Below are 16102 nucleotides of genomic sequence, written 5' to 3'. Positions count from 1 at the left end.
ATCTGAGTGCATATTAACCCACTGAGATTTGTTTATCGGGGATTTACCTCACCCTTGATGGCAACCATCACTTTGAACAACAGACATCGAAATTGCAATGATCAAGTCTCATCACTGGGTGCACAAGTGGTAATATCTTCCTACTCTTATCCTTCCTTCCTTTCTTTCTTCCTTCCTAAATTCTTTTGCTCAAAATATACTGTAAATCAGACTAAAAAATTCCAGTCTATGCCTTACTAAATGCCTTGTTGTGTCTGGATAAGTTAAAGCTGGCTAAATTTAAGTTTGCTAAGTCCAAGTTTGTGAAGTGCCTTACTTGGTCTGGATGTTGTCTTAAAATTTGCCAAGTACCTTCTTCTACCTTAATGTTCTAAAGTTTGCAAGTAGAAGGTTGTTATTGAACCTCCTGAGAATTTTGTTTTTTCTTCTATGCAACCACCCAGAGTGAATCAAACAACTTTCCCCTAAGCCCACCAAGCATCTGGGGTGTAACACTTGAGCTCTCCTGAACTCCTGTCTCAGATCCCATCATGCCTCCAGCAGGCAGTGCTCTTTGCTTCATAGTTGAAAAAATCTTTCTTATAGAATCCTAAAATGATTTGGGTTGGATAAGACCTTAAAGACCAGGGTGCTCCAAGTCCCGTTCAATCTGACCTTGAACACTTCCAGGGATGGGGCAGTCACAGCTGCTGTGGGCACCCTGCCCACCCTCACCACCCTCGTAAGGGAGAATTTGTTCTTAAGATCAAATATTCCTAATATCCTGCCCTTTGTCAGTTTGATGCCATTTTCACTTGTTCTGTTTATGTCCTTTTCTACAGTCCCACTCCAGCTCTCCTGGGCACTGGAAGGATCTCTAAGGTCTCCCTTGTAGCCTTCTCCAGGCTGAAGAATCCCAAATTTTTCAGCCTTTCTTCATAGGAGTGGTGTTCCATGCCTTCATTTCAGAAAGAATCTGGAAAGATTTGGAAGCAGTATTTCTGTGTTTCAGAGAGATTTGGAGGCACTTCAAGTCAGGGAGAGTTCTCAGCACTCTCTTTGCATCCCAGATTTCTGCTCTACACGTGTTTATGAAAATATCAGACTAAAGCAAAGAGACACAACCTGTTGAGCTCCTTGCCTCCACCACCTCCAGGAGAAGAGGACATTTAGAAAATTACAGGATAGGCCAAGCAGCAGCAGGCACCCAGATCTGATGTTCATGTAGGGGACAGAGCTGCCTGCCAGGTTCCTAACAGTGTCCAGCAGCTCCTGGGAGAAGGTAGCAAAGGTGCTAAAGGTGCTGGCCAGCTGTTCCTCCCCCTCCAGTTGGCTGAGAACTTCTCCTAGGAAGTGATGTGGGCTTCAAGCTGGTTGAGGAGGTCCTGAAGAACATGGGTGGTCTGCAGTGAGTGCAGGAGGAAAGTCAGGATGAAAGCCCAACCCCTACCGCCCTCTCAGGAGTCCCCATGTCTGGTTCTGCTCATGCACCCAAGCTGGCTTCTGCTGACCCCCCTGCCAGTACCCTGAGACACATATTCCATGCTGCAGTAAACCCAACCTGCAGCAAGCACTCCCCTCATCCATCTATCACCTCCCAAGGCTTCATTCTGTGCTGACTTGGTCAGGAGCTGTGCTCTGCCTTGGCCACTTTCCTCATCTACTGCGGCACAGCTCAGTCAGTGCCCAAGGTCTGGAAATGCAGAGGTAATGGCCACACACTGCATTTCTGTAACCCACAGGGTTTGGCAAAAGCCTCAGCATCCCCAGGCTGAGCTGTCCAGCCAGCAGGTAGGGGATGAGCCCATGGTAGTAGTCCAGATATCTTCAATATCTGCAGCCTTCCTGATGTTCTTCTGGAAGAAGTGGTCAAGCATTAAGAGAGAACTGTAAAATTTATGGCAAAAAGGAACATACAGTGACAGAAAATGTGGATTTCAGTGGCAAGAGACAAGAGTATTTCCATCAGTGTCATTCCTTGGCTGAGCAGAAGAGATATACCTGGCTAAGAAGAAATGTTTGGAGGCTTCTAAGCTCTCTGCCTATGAGAGACTGGATTACAGATGTTATTTCATACAAATACTGCTTAAAAGGGCTCTCATGCAATCTCTTGTTGGAAGCAGGATTATTGTCAAAACCAGATTATTGACAATAATCCTTCTTCCAACAAAATCAGGTTGGCTGTGCTTTGCTTAATTGGGCTTTGAAACCCTCCAAGACTGGAGGTCACTTCTCTAGTGACCTCTTGCAACGCTATACTGCTCTCTGTAAAAAAACTTTTCCCAACACCCAGCCTGAACTTTCTGAGCTACAAAGTGGACACTGTTGTGTGTTACACCATCAGATGCTGCACAAAAGAACCTGGACACCATTGCCTTTAGATGAATTTTAACTAAATTTTATTCATTTAGATGAATATAACTGTCTTTAGATTAATTTTGGGCTGCTGTCCATCACCTCCTCTTCACCCAGCTAGACAAGCCCAGCTCTGCTTCTCTGTTACCATCCACCAACCCACTCTGGTTTGTCCACACTGCCCTTGACTAGGGACAGTGTTTCAGTCCCACTCACTGGGCTGATGTGAGCCCTGGCAGCTCACACACTGGGCTGGCCTTGCAGGGAAAGACAGGGCTTCACTCTCAAGGTTGTCCCAACTGTGTCCTCAGAGTGCGTCTTGAAATACAGGGCCCAGTCTTTAAAGATCCATAAATACTGATTTGTGGAGGTGTTACAAATATATTCGTAAATCTAATCGTGGAAGTAGTTATGCTAAGGTTTATGGGGTTTAACTGGGCCTGTGGTGGGGTAACTTGAAACGGTAGTGGGATCCTAGAAACTATTGGGAATTTGCTAGAAACAGCAGGACAATAATTAAAGGGCTAGTGAAGTAAATAGAACCTGAGGAAGAAAACAAACTGTTGCTTAAAGATAAGATTAGAATCAACATATGTAAGGGGTTTTGCAAATAGTTTGGTGGTGGGAGTCTAATTAACCAGTATCCTGTGTTAGACTAATTAACGAGTATCCTGTGTTAGACGAGCGTGGTAGATTTTTAACCCTTGGAGACGGACATCAATTGTATACATATAACCTATGTAACTGATTTATGAACGAGACCGTGTGTCTTTGTGCACGTACAACGCTGTAGAAAAGGTATAAAAGCAGTCTTCAAGAATGGCTCATTGGAATCCTGGCTTAGGACAATAGTCCCCAGGTTTCCCGGGCCCAGCAAATAAAGCACCGCATAAACTGATACTCTGTCGGTTTGTGTTTCTGTGAACGGGCAACAGAAGGAAACAGGTTTATAGCAATTGGGGAATGCAAAGAACAGCTCAGGGTGAACTTTCATGTTCAGCTATGGCTGTTGAACAGCTGAGTGAGTGGGTGGGCACCCAGGAACATGGTACCACCATCAGCCAAGCCATGCAGCTGATCCCATGTAGTTGTGACTCAGGCTCTGCATGGCTCAGCACAGTCAAGATCTGAGCATGCAGAGACATCCCCAAAAATGTTCAGGTACCCAAAGAATAATAGTGCTGGGAACTTATCTGTCTGCATGTTCCCAGAGTTCAGCACAATAGGGATATTGAGACCTTGAATTATGGATTTATACCCCAAAATAGGTGTTGCCAGACCTCCTGCTCCCTAGGGAAGAGCTTCCACCCACAACTCTCAGTGCCTGCACCTTTTTGTCCAGTCTTGTGTGGGACTGACGTTTTCCAGCCCTGCTATTAAACAGATTCCTGGGGCAATTAGGAAGGACTAGAATGACCAGAATGACTGTACTCCCACCATGCACTGCAAGTCCAGCTAATCTAGTGTTATGATTAAAAGAGATATCCTCAAGCTGAGGTCAGAAAGGCAGCTATGGGACAGGGCACCTGAAGCATCTGATCATTGTCCCTTGACAACTGCTGGAGACACTCGTACCCCTGTGTTCAGAAAATTACTTTAGGTAAAGTCAGGATTTCCAGGACTAACATATGCTGCACACAACCCGGTGGTTCCTGTGAGTGCTTACTGTGAGGAAGCACAGTGCCCTCCTAGGCCACAGACCCTGCAGTCATCTAAGGCACTGCACGTGGGATTCTTCTCACTAAGACATCGTTTGACCCTGGATTTTTAGCCATGAGGTCGACTCAACCTCTTCCCTTCCCCGCCTTCCCTGGCACAGGAAGGGAGTGTTGTAGTTTAGAATTATAATGTAAATTCTCACCCTGCCACTAACTGCCCATGCCATTAGTTAACAAAAGAAGTAGTTAACTGCTATGGCTTTTTCTTGATCGTTTGGGTGGGGGGCAGACTGTCTCTTTTGGTTTTGGGGACATTCCATTTTTAGCTCGGCTGAACGAAGGAGCGGTGTGTGTGTGCTGCTGGAGAAGGGAAGCCATTTTTCCCCTGCTCCTTACTGCTGCTGCTGCTGCTGCTGCTGCTGCTGCTGCTGCTGCTTTTTGGCGAGCTGGTTCCTTTTTTCTTGGCCATGGCTGTTCTCACGGTTTGGAGTCTGGGGCTCTGGTCGCCGCTCCGGTCTCACTGCTGCCTGCAGTGTCGTGGCCTGCCCGCCCCAGCCACAGCAGCAACCCGGGAGAGGGAAGGCACAGCTCTTTCCAGGACACACTGCCACTCTCCACTTCCAGCTTCCCTTCTTCGTTTGGGACAAGGCACACAGAGGGAGAGACAGAATTCATCTGAGTGCTCACCGCTCGTCTCTGTCTCGCTGGAGAGGGACTGGGAGCTCACTCTGCAGCGAGCTGGGCTATGAAACTGACACTGCCCATAAGTATAACTTTCCTCCAGAAGGAAACTTGTCGGTGTGGGGGTGTTCTCTTTTGGGTTTTTTTCTTGTGGTGTTGGGGAACCAGTTTGCTCTGGTCTGTTTACAGTTATATCTATACCTACATATATATACATATAGCAGTTAAGAACAGTTATCCTTCTTATATCCATTTTCTGATTAAAGTTCCTTCTCTTAAATTTGATAGAGTGGCGTGATTGTTGTGGAGGAATCCGCTCTGCTTATGGGTAAACATTTTGGTTTTTCCCCTCAAACTAAGACAGGGAGGAATTTGGAGCTGCTACCACTGAGATCCTGACCTATCCCAGGATCCCCCACCCAGTGAACCCAGCTGCCAGAGGCAGCACCCCCACCAAGGGCTGCAATGTGTGTGTGAGCACACATGCTGATCACGAGGCAAGAAATTATGTACCTGGTGCTTCGTGCAAGAAACCCAAAGCTCCCTTCCCTGCCTGCACTGTTACCTGCACTCATTTGCCTTGTGGGCACAGATCTGGTTCTCCACTCGAACAAGATACACATCTTCCACTTCAGGAACCTCTCTCCAGCAGTGGAAAACTGGCTGGTGTCTTCCCACTGCAGGTCAGCACCCCTTCCCTTGGCGGCCCACACTGCTGCCAGGCTCAGCACACACCATGCCAGGGCTCTCCTGGTTCAGGGGCAGAATCCTGCTGTGTTTCCTGCCCTGTCCCATACCAGAGCTCTACCTGTCACAAGCACACACCTGCAGATGGCTGTTTGCACACACTGAGACTCTGCTGTGCACAGCTCCTACACCAAAAGCTGTGGCTGAACCACAGCAGAAGGGACTGGCATTTCAGCCTTCCACAGCACAAGGGTGTTGGAGCTGCACAGCTCAGCACAGAGCAAGTGCCAAGCCAGAAGGTCTGCAGGCATGAAAAAGTTCAGCAGAGTTTCTCTCTAAACAGCTTTCTGAGGTAGTAGGTCTGTTTTAAAGGTCTAACTTGGCATGCAAGGGATAGAGTGACAGCTGAAAATTGAAAATTAAGCAACATCAGGAAGTGGTCCAATGCCCAGAGGTTCATGAGTGAGTCCTGGCCTCCAGAGGCCTGAGAAGATACAACCCTCAGTGGCCATCGCTGACAAAATGATCTACAGGAGCCCAACTTCCCATCTGCAGTTGTTTTTGGACCCCAGGGCAGTACAGCAGTCAAAGCATAGAGCTCAGCCCTGGCAAAATCCTGGGCACTGCCCCTCATCTGCCAAAACTGCAAAGCAAATAGAGGTGACATGACAGGGCTGCACTTAAATTGCCCTTCCACACATTTACTAGATCCACCAGGATGAGGCATCAAGAGGCTCAGAGCCCTCTGGACCACAGGAAGAGCCTCACCACAGTGGCAATAACTCATGGATACTTTTCACTGGTGATCAGGACCTTGATTTGCCCAGGAACAGGCCAGTGCTTAGTGCTATCCTGGCCATAGTTTTCAGCTACAACCTTAGGCAGGTCTAGGTTGTCTAGTAACATTCAGCAAGCCTTCCTCTCTCACACCATGCTTGATGATGCCTGTTGGGGTCTTCTGGTCTTAATCAGTCAGAAAACAAACGCATTTGGCCCAAATTAGTTTTGCATTGGATGGTGTGCTAAGCAGCAGGCTCTCCCCACAGCTGTGTGAATTCTTGAAACCACTCTGAACATCTCACATCAGCACATACCACAGCTTAACTCTGGACAAGTGAGTAAAACCTCCTGCCATACCCCAAAAACTTCCTCTAATATTTGGGTTTTTTTTGCTTTTTTATTGATGTTTTTCTGCTCAAAGCACTCTGTACTCCCTTTATTCCATGGTGTGAGCCAGTACAAGGCACAGCCTTCCCACCAAAAACATCATCCCCTTTGCTTTATTCCTCTGGCCATCACAACCTGTCACACGCCTTTGTCAAATCTTTGCTTTGAGTGTTTTGCAGGGAACCAGAGATGTTCACACTTCTCACTGCTCCTGGTGACAAATGATGCAGTGACGGCTGAACCAAGGTGCAGATTCTGCAGGCCTGGGGGCATGATGGCCCCCCCAAACCGCTGGGGTGCACTCCCACAGCCCCCTGCCCCTGCTCCCCTTCTCCAGACTGCTGGCAGTGGCCTTGCAGCAGCCCACGTGGCTGTCAAAGAGAGGTGGTGGGCAAGTCCTGCTGAAGAGGTGTGCTAGTTTAAAGGAGCTCCTCATCTGGATCCAACTAGTGGTTCCCCAAGTCCCAAACCCCAAGATTATATCCCCTCAGGTCCAGGTAGGAGCACCCAGTACCTCCCCCAGGGTGGGGAGTTCCACACTGGCTGATCTGACTCTGTGAGTCAGGGGTATTTTTGGAATCATTGATGGCCCATGAGCAGACATGACCCTTCAGGTGGGTGTGGAGGTGCCAACGACTTCCTGGAGGGGAGTTACCACAGCTCCTCTCCCAGGCTTCTTTCCCAGCCAGGTCCCAGGATGATGGGTCAGGTGTGCCCTGGGCAGCTGCTGCCAATGGTCCATTGTTAACAGTTCATGAGAAATTAAATAGAGGGTTTAGAATACACAGCTTTGGCCACACCCACACAGTGATAAACTGGTCCTAGCTTGCTGAACTAGGACAAGAGGTGAAGTTCTCCTGAGTGTGCTGCTCACTGAGCTGAGGGCAGCTTGGCAGTGTCTGGGAACAGCAGCAAGGGCAGGGATGAGCCCCTTGCCTTGTAAAGCCACCCTCTGAACAGACATCCCCACCCTGCCCCTCAGAGCACACACAGACACACACCTGCACACCCTGGGAAAATTATATTCTGAAATATTTTGAGAAAGTCTGAGGCAGAAACACATTTAAGTCACAGAGAGCCCGAGACTGTTGAGTGTGGTGGGGAATGTGTCTCAGCGTGGCTGAAAGAGCCAAGGGGTTGCCTGGGGGGTTGCACTGGATGTGCTGCGGTGCACTGAGTTTGTTTGCATGGACCAGTCACTGCTGAGGTGCACCAGGTGTGCTGGGAGGCACTGGAAGGCAACTAGGCACCAATGGGGGGGGACTCTGGGCACTGCTGGGGTGACCAGGCACACTTTCTGAAGGCAGCATCCTACTTAATAGGCAGAAAAACGGGCTGAGGCAGCACTGTCACAGCCCAGGGCCTTACTCTAGCCCCAAGCAGGTGCTGCATGACTGAGCCTTTCGCAGCCTATTTCAGCCTCTCTTCACAGCCCAAGGGTCCCCTGGGGGAGAGAGGACTCCTGTTTGCCATCTGGGGCACCAATCACATGGCTACTCTGCCCCCCTGAGGGAGCACCAGGTCTGTCTCCCACTCACTTCTGGCTTCATGTCCAATCACAGTCTTCACCTGCTTCACACTTACCTGTCTGGGCAGAGCCAGTCAGGTTTCTCCCCAAAACCTACTCCATTCCTGCCCCATTCAAAAGGCAATCAGGCAGGTGCCTTTGCTGTATAATCCCATTGTCAGTTAATTTCTTTGGAAATGCAGCTGAGCATCATCTCCTGCATCAGGATGAGATCTCTCAGAAGGAATCTGTCTTGTCAAAATCCTGGGTGAAACACTTCCACTTGAGATCAGATCATGGCAGGACTTGTCTGTGCAGACAGCAGGAGCCCTGGGACACCAGAGGCCATGCTAAGAACAAATCTCATTTAATTTAAATCTGTCCAGCACCAAACACAGGTTCATACTTGTGAACCCATGCTGTCCCAGTACTGTCCTCATGGCTGTGCTGCTCAGGAGGAAAGGTTGAAGGGGCAGTGAGGATAGTAGGCAGCAGCTTGCCCCCAGCTCCACAAAGCAGCTACAAAACACAAACAGCACTGGAGAGAGCAGCCAAAAAGCTTTTATTCCTGTGGAAATGAAGACCCAAAATGAAGTTGAAGGAAGCATGAATCCAACGCAGCACATGCAGGAAAAGCTTGTAAAGCAGCTTGTAAGGAGTGACTACCAGAAAGTTCATGTCCTAGAGAATGCTACCATATCCAGAGCCAATTCCAACACCAAGAGTGGTTCCTGTGCTCCTGGCATAGGAGGAAGTTTGTGGCTACCTTATTTGTGTTATCCTTCTCCCTGTGGAGCTCCATTCAAAGGTCTTTCAGGTCCTACATCCACCAGGACCCTACACCAGACCTGCCCTCCCCCTCTACAATTGTTTTGAACTCTTCAGGCAAAGGTCTGGTAAATGCCAAATGTCAAGCTGGGGCATGGATGGCTCTGTATGTCCCCATCTCTGCCAGATTCACTCTCGATGGCAAGAGCTGGTTTCAGCTGCCATGTTTGTGGGGACAGCCACAGAAGATCCCCTTCTCCCATCCTCCTATGTCAGTGCCACAATGAATGACTTTTTCCTCCAAAGTTTTAACTGTCTTTCAAGGAGTTTGTCTAATTTAGCAGGTTGGTCGCTTAGTTCCTTCATGTCTCATGGGTATGTAGCATGAAACATGACTTCCAGAGAAAGGCCACTTCTGCAGGTTTCTCACTCTGAAGGTTGCCTCTGGACCTACAGGGTGTCATTACACTTTCTGGTCCAGTCTCAGTTCCTGACATAGTCACCCCTGTATTTGAGTAGTCCTGTGCTGGAAAGCATTTAACCATTGATGATCTTCTTGCTGATGTATCCAGGCATAGTGTAGATCAAAAGAACCAGAAAGATGGTCAGAAGAGCAACAATGAACAGCACAATTACGTATTTCTTATACCGTTTCCAGATAAAAAACACAAAGGTCTTCATGGGATTCACAAACCAATTGAAAGACGTCTTTGGCCGGCTAGAACAGGAAGGGAAGAACAGGTAAGCACAGGTTCAATCCACAGAGCAGCACACTGGCCTCTCTGCATTGCTGTCCTGATACCCTCATGAATCACCAGCTCTTCCTGCTGCTTCCAGGCAGGATCATCCCAGAGGCTGCAGTGCCTGCGGAAACACTAGACACAACAGGACAGGATCCTCAGGACAGCCCCGCAGAGCTGTCCTGCACCCACATGGCCAAGGGGTCCCTTCACATGGACAGAGCTGCCCACTGCACAAGCAATATTATGGCACAGCTGCCTTGAATATCTTGCCAAGATCAGCCCTGGGCCAGGTGCTGCAGCAACAAGTCACGAGGACCCACTCAAGCTCTGGGAAGCCCTGGCAGTGCCCATCCTGCAGACCCCACTGCAGGGGCCCAGGCCCCCCACTGATTGCTCTCAGCTACCTGACAAGCAGATGCTCCCAGTCTCCATGCAAACAGCTGCTGAGAACACAGCTCTGCCCATCCATGCTGAAGGTGATAACACAGATACTCACTTGGGCTTTTCCAGGGGTTCTGGCTCTTTCCGGCCCAAACCAACAGGACTTTTTTCAGCCTCCTCCACAGTCAGCAGCTGGAACTCTGCTTCCACCTTACCCTGCAGGAGGAATGTGTGCCACAACTGGATATTTTTCTCCCAGTTCCACGTTCAGATGCCCAGAGCGTTTTTCTTCATTAGCTACATTTTATTTTACTTCACAGCCAGTGGGAACTGTGGCCTGGTCAGAAACTAACTGTTTTGCACACAAAGAACTGTATTGTATTGAACTCCCCAGCTACCTGAATCATTTAGTTGAGGAATACCATTCCTAAACTGTGATATCTCTCTTCAAGGAGCACTGCTCTATGGGAAGCTCAGAGGAATGCATGAAGCTGGACACTCCTGCATGCCACAGCACCTGATGCTTCTGGGTAGACAAAGTGCTGGATTTGTAGCAGACAGAAGTCTCCAGGACCCTGCACAAGCTGGGTCACTGCTACCTTTGTAGGTTATGTGAATGCAGGACAGGCTGCCATGTCAAGGCACAGGCAAAATACTGGCTCTGCTCATCAGTGCCAGCACTCCACCTTACCGTCAGGAGGTACTTGTTGCCACTGGGATCTGTGAATTCCACATCCTCTGGTTTGACTGAGCTGCTCCGCTTCTTTTTCCTCTTCTTCTTGTGGTCCCTCTCCTCTCTCTCCTTGTCTTCTTGATCTTTGAGCTTGATGAAGGGCCACCAGCCCCTCATGCGTTTGTTCCGGAAGATGGAGAAGCGCGGGGTCGCACCCTCCGTGGCCATCCTGATGGTGCACTGCTCAGAGCTCTTGGCTGCCCGCACCATGTCATGCAGCTTCAGCTCGATGGAGCCTGTAGGCACAGGGAAGAAGAGACCTCCTGGTGAAACCTGAGCTCAGCCCCACATGACATTTGGCTTTCTCTCTCCATCGTGCTCCTACAGCCACGAGTAGGTCCCAGCCGCTGCAATGACCATGCACATTTACAGATGGAGGACCTGGAGCTCTGCATAAGAAAGGACTCACTCAACAGTTAGTCTAGGAGGCAGAAGCCTCAGGTCTTGTCTCATCTCTGATGCAGCCAGTTTGGTGTGCATGTGGTACAGTGAGTTATTTTCACTTTTTTACCTTGTCCCACCCTGGTCTTCTCACATGTCCATGCTACTCTTTCTCTCTCATTCCTGCAAATGTGTAATTAAAAACTATAAAATCTGGGAAATGCTTTAAAGATTTCAAGTTTGTCTTATATCTGCATCAGCCTATACCTGCAACAGCCCCAGTTCATTTCTCTGGTTGGCCTTGTGTCCCTGTTCTGCATGGAATGAGCTCCTGTCCCACTCTGGCACTGAGTCCTTGCAATAAATCAATCTTACTGTGTCCTAGTCTGCACTGGCAAACGCAGCCAAGGGATGTGCATGTTCTCTGCTCAGCCCCAGTGAGACTTTACTGGATACAGTGCCCAGTTTGGGGACCCCAACACAAGAAGTGTATCAACTAACTAGAGAGTCCAGTGGCTGGGATAGTCAAGGCTGGACTATGTGCAACAGTGGGAAGGGTGAGAGATATGCTCAACCCAGAGAAGAGAGGTCAAGATGGAGATTTAGTGCATCTCCCAGAGCCTAAAGGAAGCTAAAGGGCAGATGAACCTAGACTTTTCTCAGAAGTGGATAATGAAATCACATAGGGCAATGGACACAAAGTGCTGCAAGTGAAAAAAAAAAGTAATTGTGAGAATTCTGCAGCCAGGAAAACCTTCACAGAAGGGTGCTGGGATCTCCAGCCTTAGAGATACTCAAAACTCACCCAGACAACATTCTGAGCAACCTGCCCCAGTATATGCTTGGGGCAGGAGGCTGCAATAAATACTGCAGAAACCCCTTTCTGCTTAGAATTACCTGAGACTGTACATGCCAGAAATCATAGGAATTGCTAACTAACTTTCTTCACTGCCTGAGTATCGTGGCTGAACCACTGGAAGTGCCTCATGGAGGTAAAGCCCCTTAAATACACTATGAAAGGTTGAAGAATAAAGAGAGTTTTAACCACCCAAGACAAAGTAGGGCAAAGTGGATTTTTTTTTAATGGGGAGGGACAACTGAACAGAATGCTAGAAACATGAGGATGACAGCAGAAGCAGAAGAGAATCAGCAGCATTAGTGTTAGCATAGTGTGGGTGGGTGGAATCATCACTAGCACAGCTTCAATAGGCCTGGCTGCATGGCCAGCAGGTCTGACTACTGGGAAGTACCAGAGTATCCAGGGATCTCTCAACTCCTGGTGATGCTGCAACTCAAACACCAATAGTCTCACAAAGGTTGTCAGTCCCTATGCCTGCGAACACAACCTCTTGGGAAAACTGCTTCTTGGCCCTGTCTTTGGGATCTGCATATCTAAGTCAGAACAGGGAAAATGAGCAAGTTTATCAGAAAGGTTGAGGAAGCAGTATCTGGAAGCCCTGTGGTGTGACAGGCCCTGAAAAAGGACACCAAGGCCCTGGGACAAGCATGAAAGCATGTCTGTGTAGGAGAGGTGTGTACCTCCAGGTTCTGTCTATAGCTCAACATGTGAAAAACTAGCCCAGGTGACTGCTGAGCTGAAAAGCATGACCTGATGCTCCTGGTATCCCTTCTTAGAGAGCTGAATACCAAGGAATCGCTGCAATACTCCAGCAAGGTGAAGGACAGGTCACCCCATACCTAGAAAGTCATTTGCTGAAATCCTGTCGTAATCCCAGACCTGGAGGACCAGAACAGCTGGTTCCCGAAACTCTGATTCCTCCACAGAGAAGACAGAGTCCTTTTTCTTGTAAGTGATCTCCTTCTCAGTTGGGAGGTAGTTGAAGCGGAAGATGAACCTCCAGTTGAAATTGCCTTCCCCGGTCAAGGAGTTAAAGTGGACATCTGTCTCCTGCTTTTCATGGTCAAGACCCTTTATCCAGCTGCAGGAGAAATGCAGTTATGCCTGTCAGCCAGCTCCAAAGGCAGAGCAGAAGGATGGAACAGCTGAACCCCATGGGGTAGCAGAAAAGGAAGGATCAGAGTCAAAACAGAGTGACACAGGACCAACATCTCTGGGGGTACAGGAGAGGACGGGAATGGGCACCTCATGCTGAGGCAGGGAGGAGCAGAGGTTCAGAGAAAGCAGTGAAAGTGTGGGCCAGGGAGGGTTCTGGCCTCGCCTTGTGTACCATCAGACCTTTTCACATAAATGTCACTGGAAGGCTCTCCCGTTACTGGGTTGACATCATCAAGGATCACATTGTCTGTATTCCAGATAATCACACGCAGCTCGTAGCTGTGGGAAGGACACAGTGATAAGTGAGACACACACTCTTGTCCCCGGTGCTGGGAGGGCAGGTCAAGCCCACAACAGCCGAGCAGCAGGACATGAACCCTCTCAGCACTGTGCTTCCCTGTCTGGGTTCCTCTGCTTGAGTGCAGCCCAGCAGTCTCACTCCCAGGCACAAATCCTTCCTGAGAGCTACAACTGTACAAGACAAACACCCACAATCAATACACACAGCATTTGCAAAGCAAATCCCTGGTGTGTGGGAAACCCACTCAGCACTACTAAGCCACAGGAGCACAAAAAGGCTTAGGCAGGATGGGACCTCTGCATTCTCCTCTCCAGGAGTTTTTAATATCACCAAGGAAGGATATCACAGCACATCTCTGTCACTCTGTCCCTGTTCCAGGGTAGCTTCACTCATATTGGGAAAATATTCTCCCTATATCCAGTTGGACTTTTGAAGTTTCTCTTGCTGAAATTTGTATCCATTATCTCTTGTCCTTTCAGGTGCACCTCTGGGAAAAATCTGGACCCTCTATCTCAAAAGGCCCATTAGATCCTTGAAAATAGCAGACTTCCTCCTTCGCTTCCCTAGGTTCCCAGGGGACATCTGTCCACTAGCCAGAATAGACTCAAAAAGTTGCCCCAGCCTGGGTATTCTATCAGCATCATGTTCAGCTGCAGAGACATTCACCTGCCCTTCCCAAGCCCTTATGGCTCATGCTGATACACTCAAGGGACCATCTCATGGTCAGAGCTGCAGCAAACAGGAGGGCTGCATGCCAGGCTAGCACAGCCCCTCAGCCTGTGCAGGGCCCTGTTGCACATCCCACCAGCCATGGCAAGGGACAGTGACTCTCCATGCGGCCCCAGCCCCACAGGCACTACCTGACAGGCAGTCGTGGCTTGATGTTGACGGGTGGTGGTGCAGGGACGTCATTTGGAAACATGTCAATCCACATGTGCAAGGAGCCCTGATGAGAGAATACAGCAGAGACTTCAAAAGACAGACCACCCTCCAGCTCTTCAAGGGGCAAGGACTTGATCCTGCACAGAAAGCTCCCACCAGAAAGCCACTGTTTGGTTCTCTCCACTCCCGGCACTTTAGAGTGACCTGCGACTGGATTTTAGATGGGGAAAAAATTAAAACTACAAAAAAATTGCCCATTTCTGTCCCAAGAAAAACCATTTCACCTGCACTGAATCCATTTCAAACAGAGGCAAACATGTCCCTCTGTCTTAATAAGGAGTATATGGTGATGTAATGCTTAAGCAAAAGCAAGAAAACTAAAAAAGATCTGACTCTGCCCTTTCCCCATGCATTTCCAATGCCAACCAAAGTCAGCATGACTGCAGAACTCTGCTTTGTTCAGACCTCCTGAGGAAACAGGAGATGTTCAGTGCAGGAGAATAAAATGCAGTTCAGATGACTACATCACATAAAACTGAGAATGGATGTTTCTCCTCCAGATCACAGTTATGATGTGCCCCAGAGAGAAGCCAAGGGAGCAGAGCGAGACAAAATAGCAGTGACAATGCAGAGGAGGAGGCAGGAATAATCAAGGACATGATCACACACTTTAGTGCACATTGCCAAGGCTCAGAAGGCAGAGCAGGTCTATTGCCACCCACACAGCATCCTTATCAGAGCAGTGCTATCCAGCCTGAGGAGACAGGGAGGACTCTGGGTAACCAGCACTGTGAACACACCATCAGTGGACAGAGGTTCCTCAAGGAAAGGGTGTTCAGAAGCACTATGAGAGGTCAGAGGGTGGATTTGTACAAAGGATAACCAAGTTCTCACTTCACAGTAGGACCAGACATCCACAGACAGCTCTGGTCACCCACCGAGGAGGGGAAAATGAGTAGGACTCATGCATGCCACGATGAGGAGACAAAAGGGCTACAGGGGACCAGGGTGCAGGGACCCAGCTGCTCAGAAGGTCCTTCCCCAGAGCAATGTCTAGGCTGGGCAGAGAAATACATCTCACCTGCACAAGCCCAGGGTTCTTCGGGTTGTACAAAGATCGGATTTCCACATGCTCTGGAACCAGCTTGTACCCGTACACTGGCATCTCTTCCCAGTGCTGCAGGACGTACAAAGCCTTATGTTCATCATCCACTGACCAGCTCCCACCTGTCACTTCTCTCTTGTTCCTCACAGAAGCCTCTGCAGGAGGACACAGCCGAGAGAAAATGAAGGCTTCTGTCCCGCAAGAGTCACGACAGGACATCAGTCACCAGCACAAGTAATGGAAGGTGATGGACTGTACAAACAAGCACCTCCCCAGCGAAACAAATGTGGGGAAGCAAGAGGGCAAAGATGAAGGGAATGAGTTTAATATGTTAGCAGTGATGAGAGAAATGGCAGGCAAGAAATCAAGCAAGCCAAGAGAAATACAAGGAGAAGGGCAAAAAACAATCTACTATGGCCCTAGAAAAAAGATCCAGGGGACACTGAGCAGGCTGTGACTTTCTGGGAGAGTTAAAGTCCCCAGATCTCTGTGGCAGCACAAATAGAACCAAGAGTTTTTGCCTTAGAAGTGCTCCAGGAAAGCATTCCTTCTAACTGGGCAGGACACTCAGTCATGCCCGCCATTCATGAACAATGTGCCATTGACTCACTTGGCACAGTGAAGCCAAATGGCAGGACAAGACCAAATCCTACTGGTGGGGGAAAAGCAGGAACCAACAGGTGAGAACACAGTGACCCATCCACCCCTGGGTTTAAGGAGATCAGTCTAAGACCTAAACAACTCCAAGCAGTGCTCA

At 49.0% G+C, this 16102-nt stretch overlaps 1 protein-coding gene across 2 annotated transcripts in view; it reads right to left on the bottom strand.

The window, feature by feature from the left end:
• Positions 1–8385: 8385 nt before the first annotated feature.
• LOC139680209 (fer-1-like protein 4) overlaps positions 8386–16102 on the bottom strand; it is a 40039-nt gene continuing 32322 nt past the window's right edge. Inside the window, exons 39-45 of one of the 2 annotated variants that reach the window (XM_071572619.1) lie at positions 15322–15500; positions 14219–14304; positions 13238–13336; positions 12739–12980; positions 10618–10895; positions 10042–10142; positions 8386–9520 (exon numbers count right to left, since the gene is read on the bottom strand). In XM_071572619.1, coding sequence (XP_071428720.1) covers positions 9340–9520; positions 10042–10142; positions 10618–10895; positions 12739–12980; positions 13238–13336; positions 14219–14304; positions 15322–15500 — 1166 coding nt within the window. In that variant the 3' untranslated portion in view covers positions 8386–9339. The other variant, XM_071572620.1, reaches the window with a different exon arrangement.

Source organism: Pithys albifrons, chromosome 18 (genome assembly GCF_047495875.1).
Source record: "Pithys albifrons albifrons isolate INPA30051 chromosome 18, PitAlb_v1, whole genome shotgun sequence".
Taxonomy (NCBI): Eukaryota; Metazoa; Chordata; class Aves; order Passeriformes; family Thamnophilidae; genus Pithys; species Pithys albifrons.
This window is presented reverse-complemented; position numbering and strand designations above follow the sequence as displayed.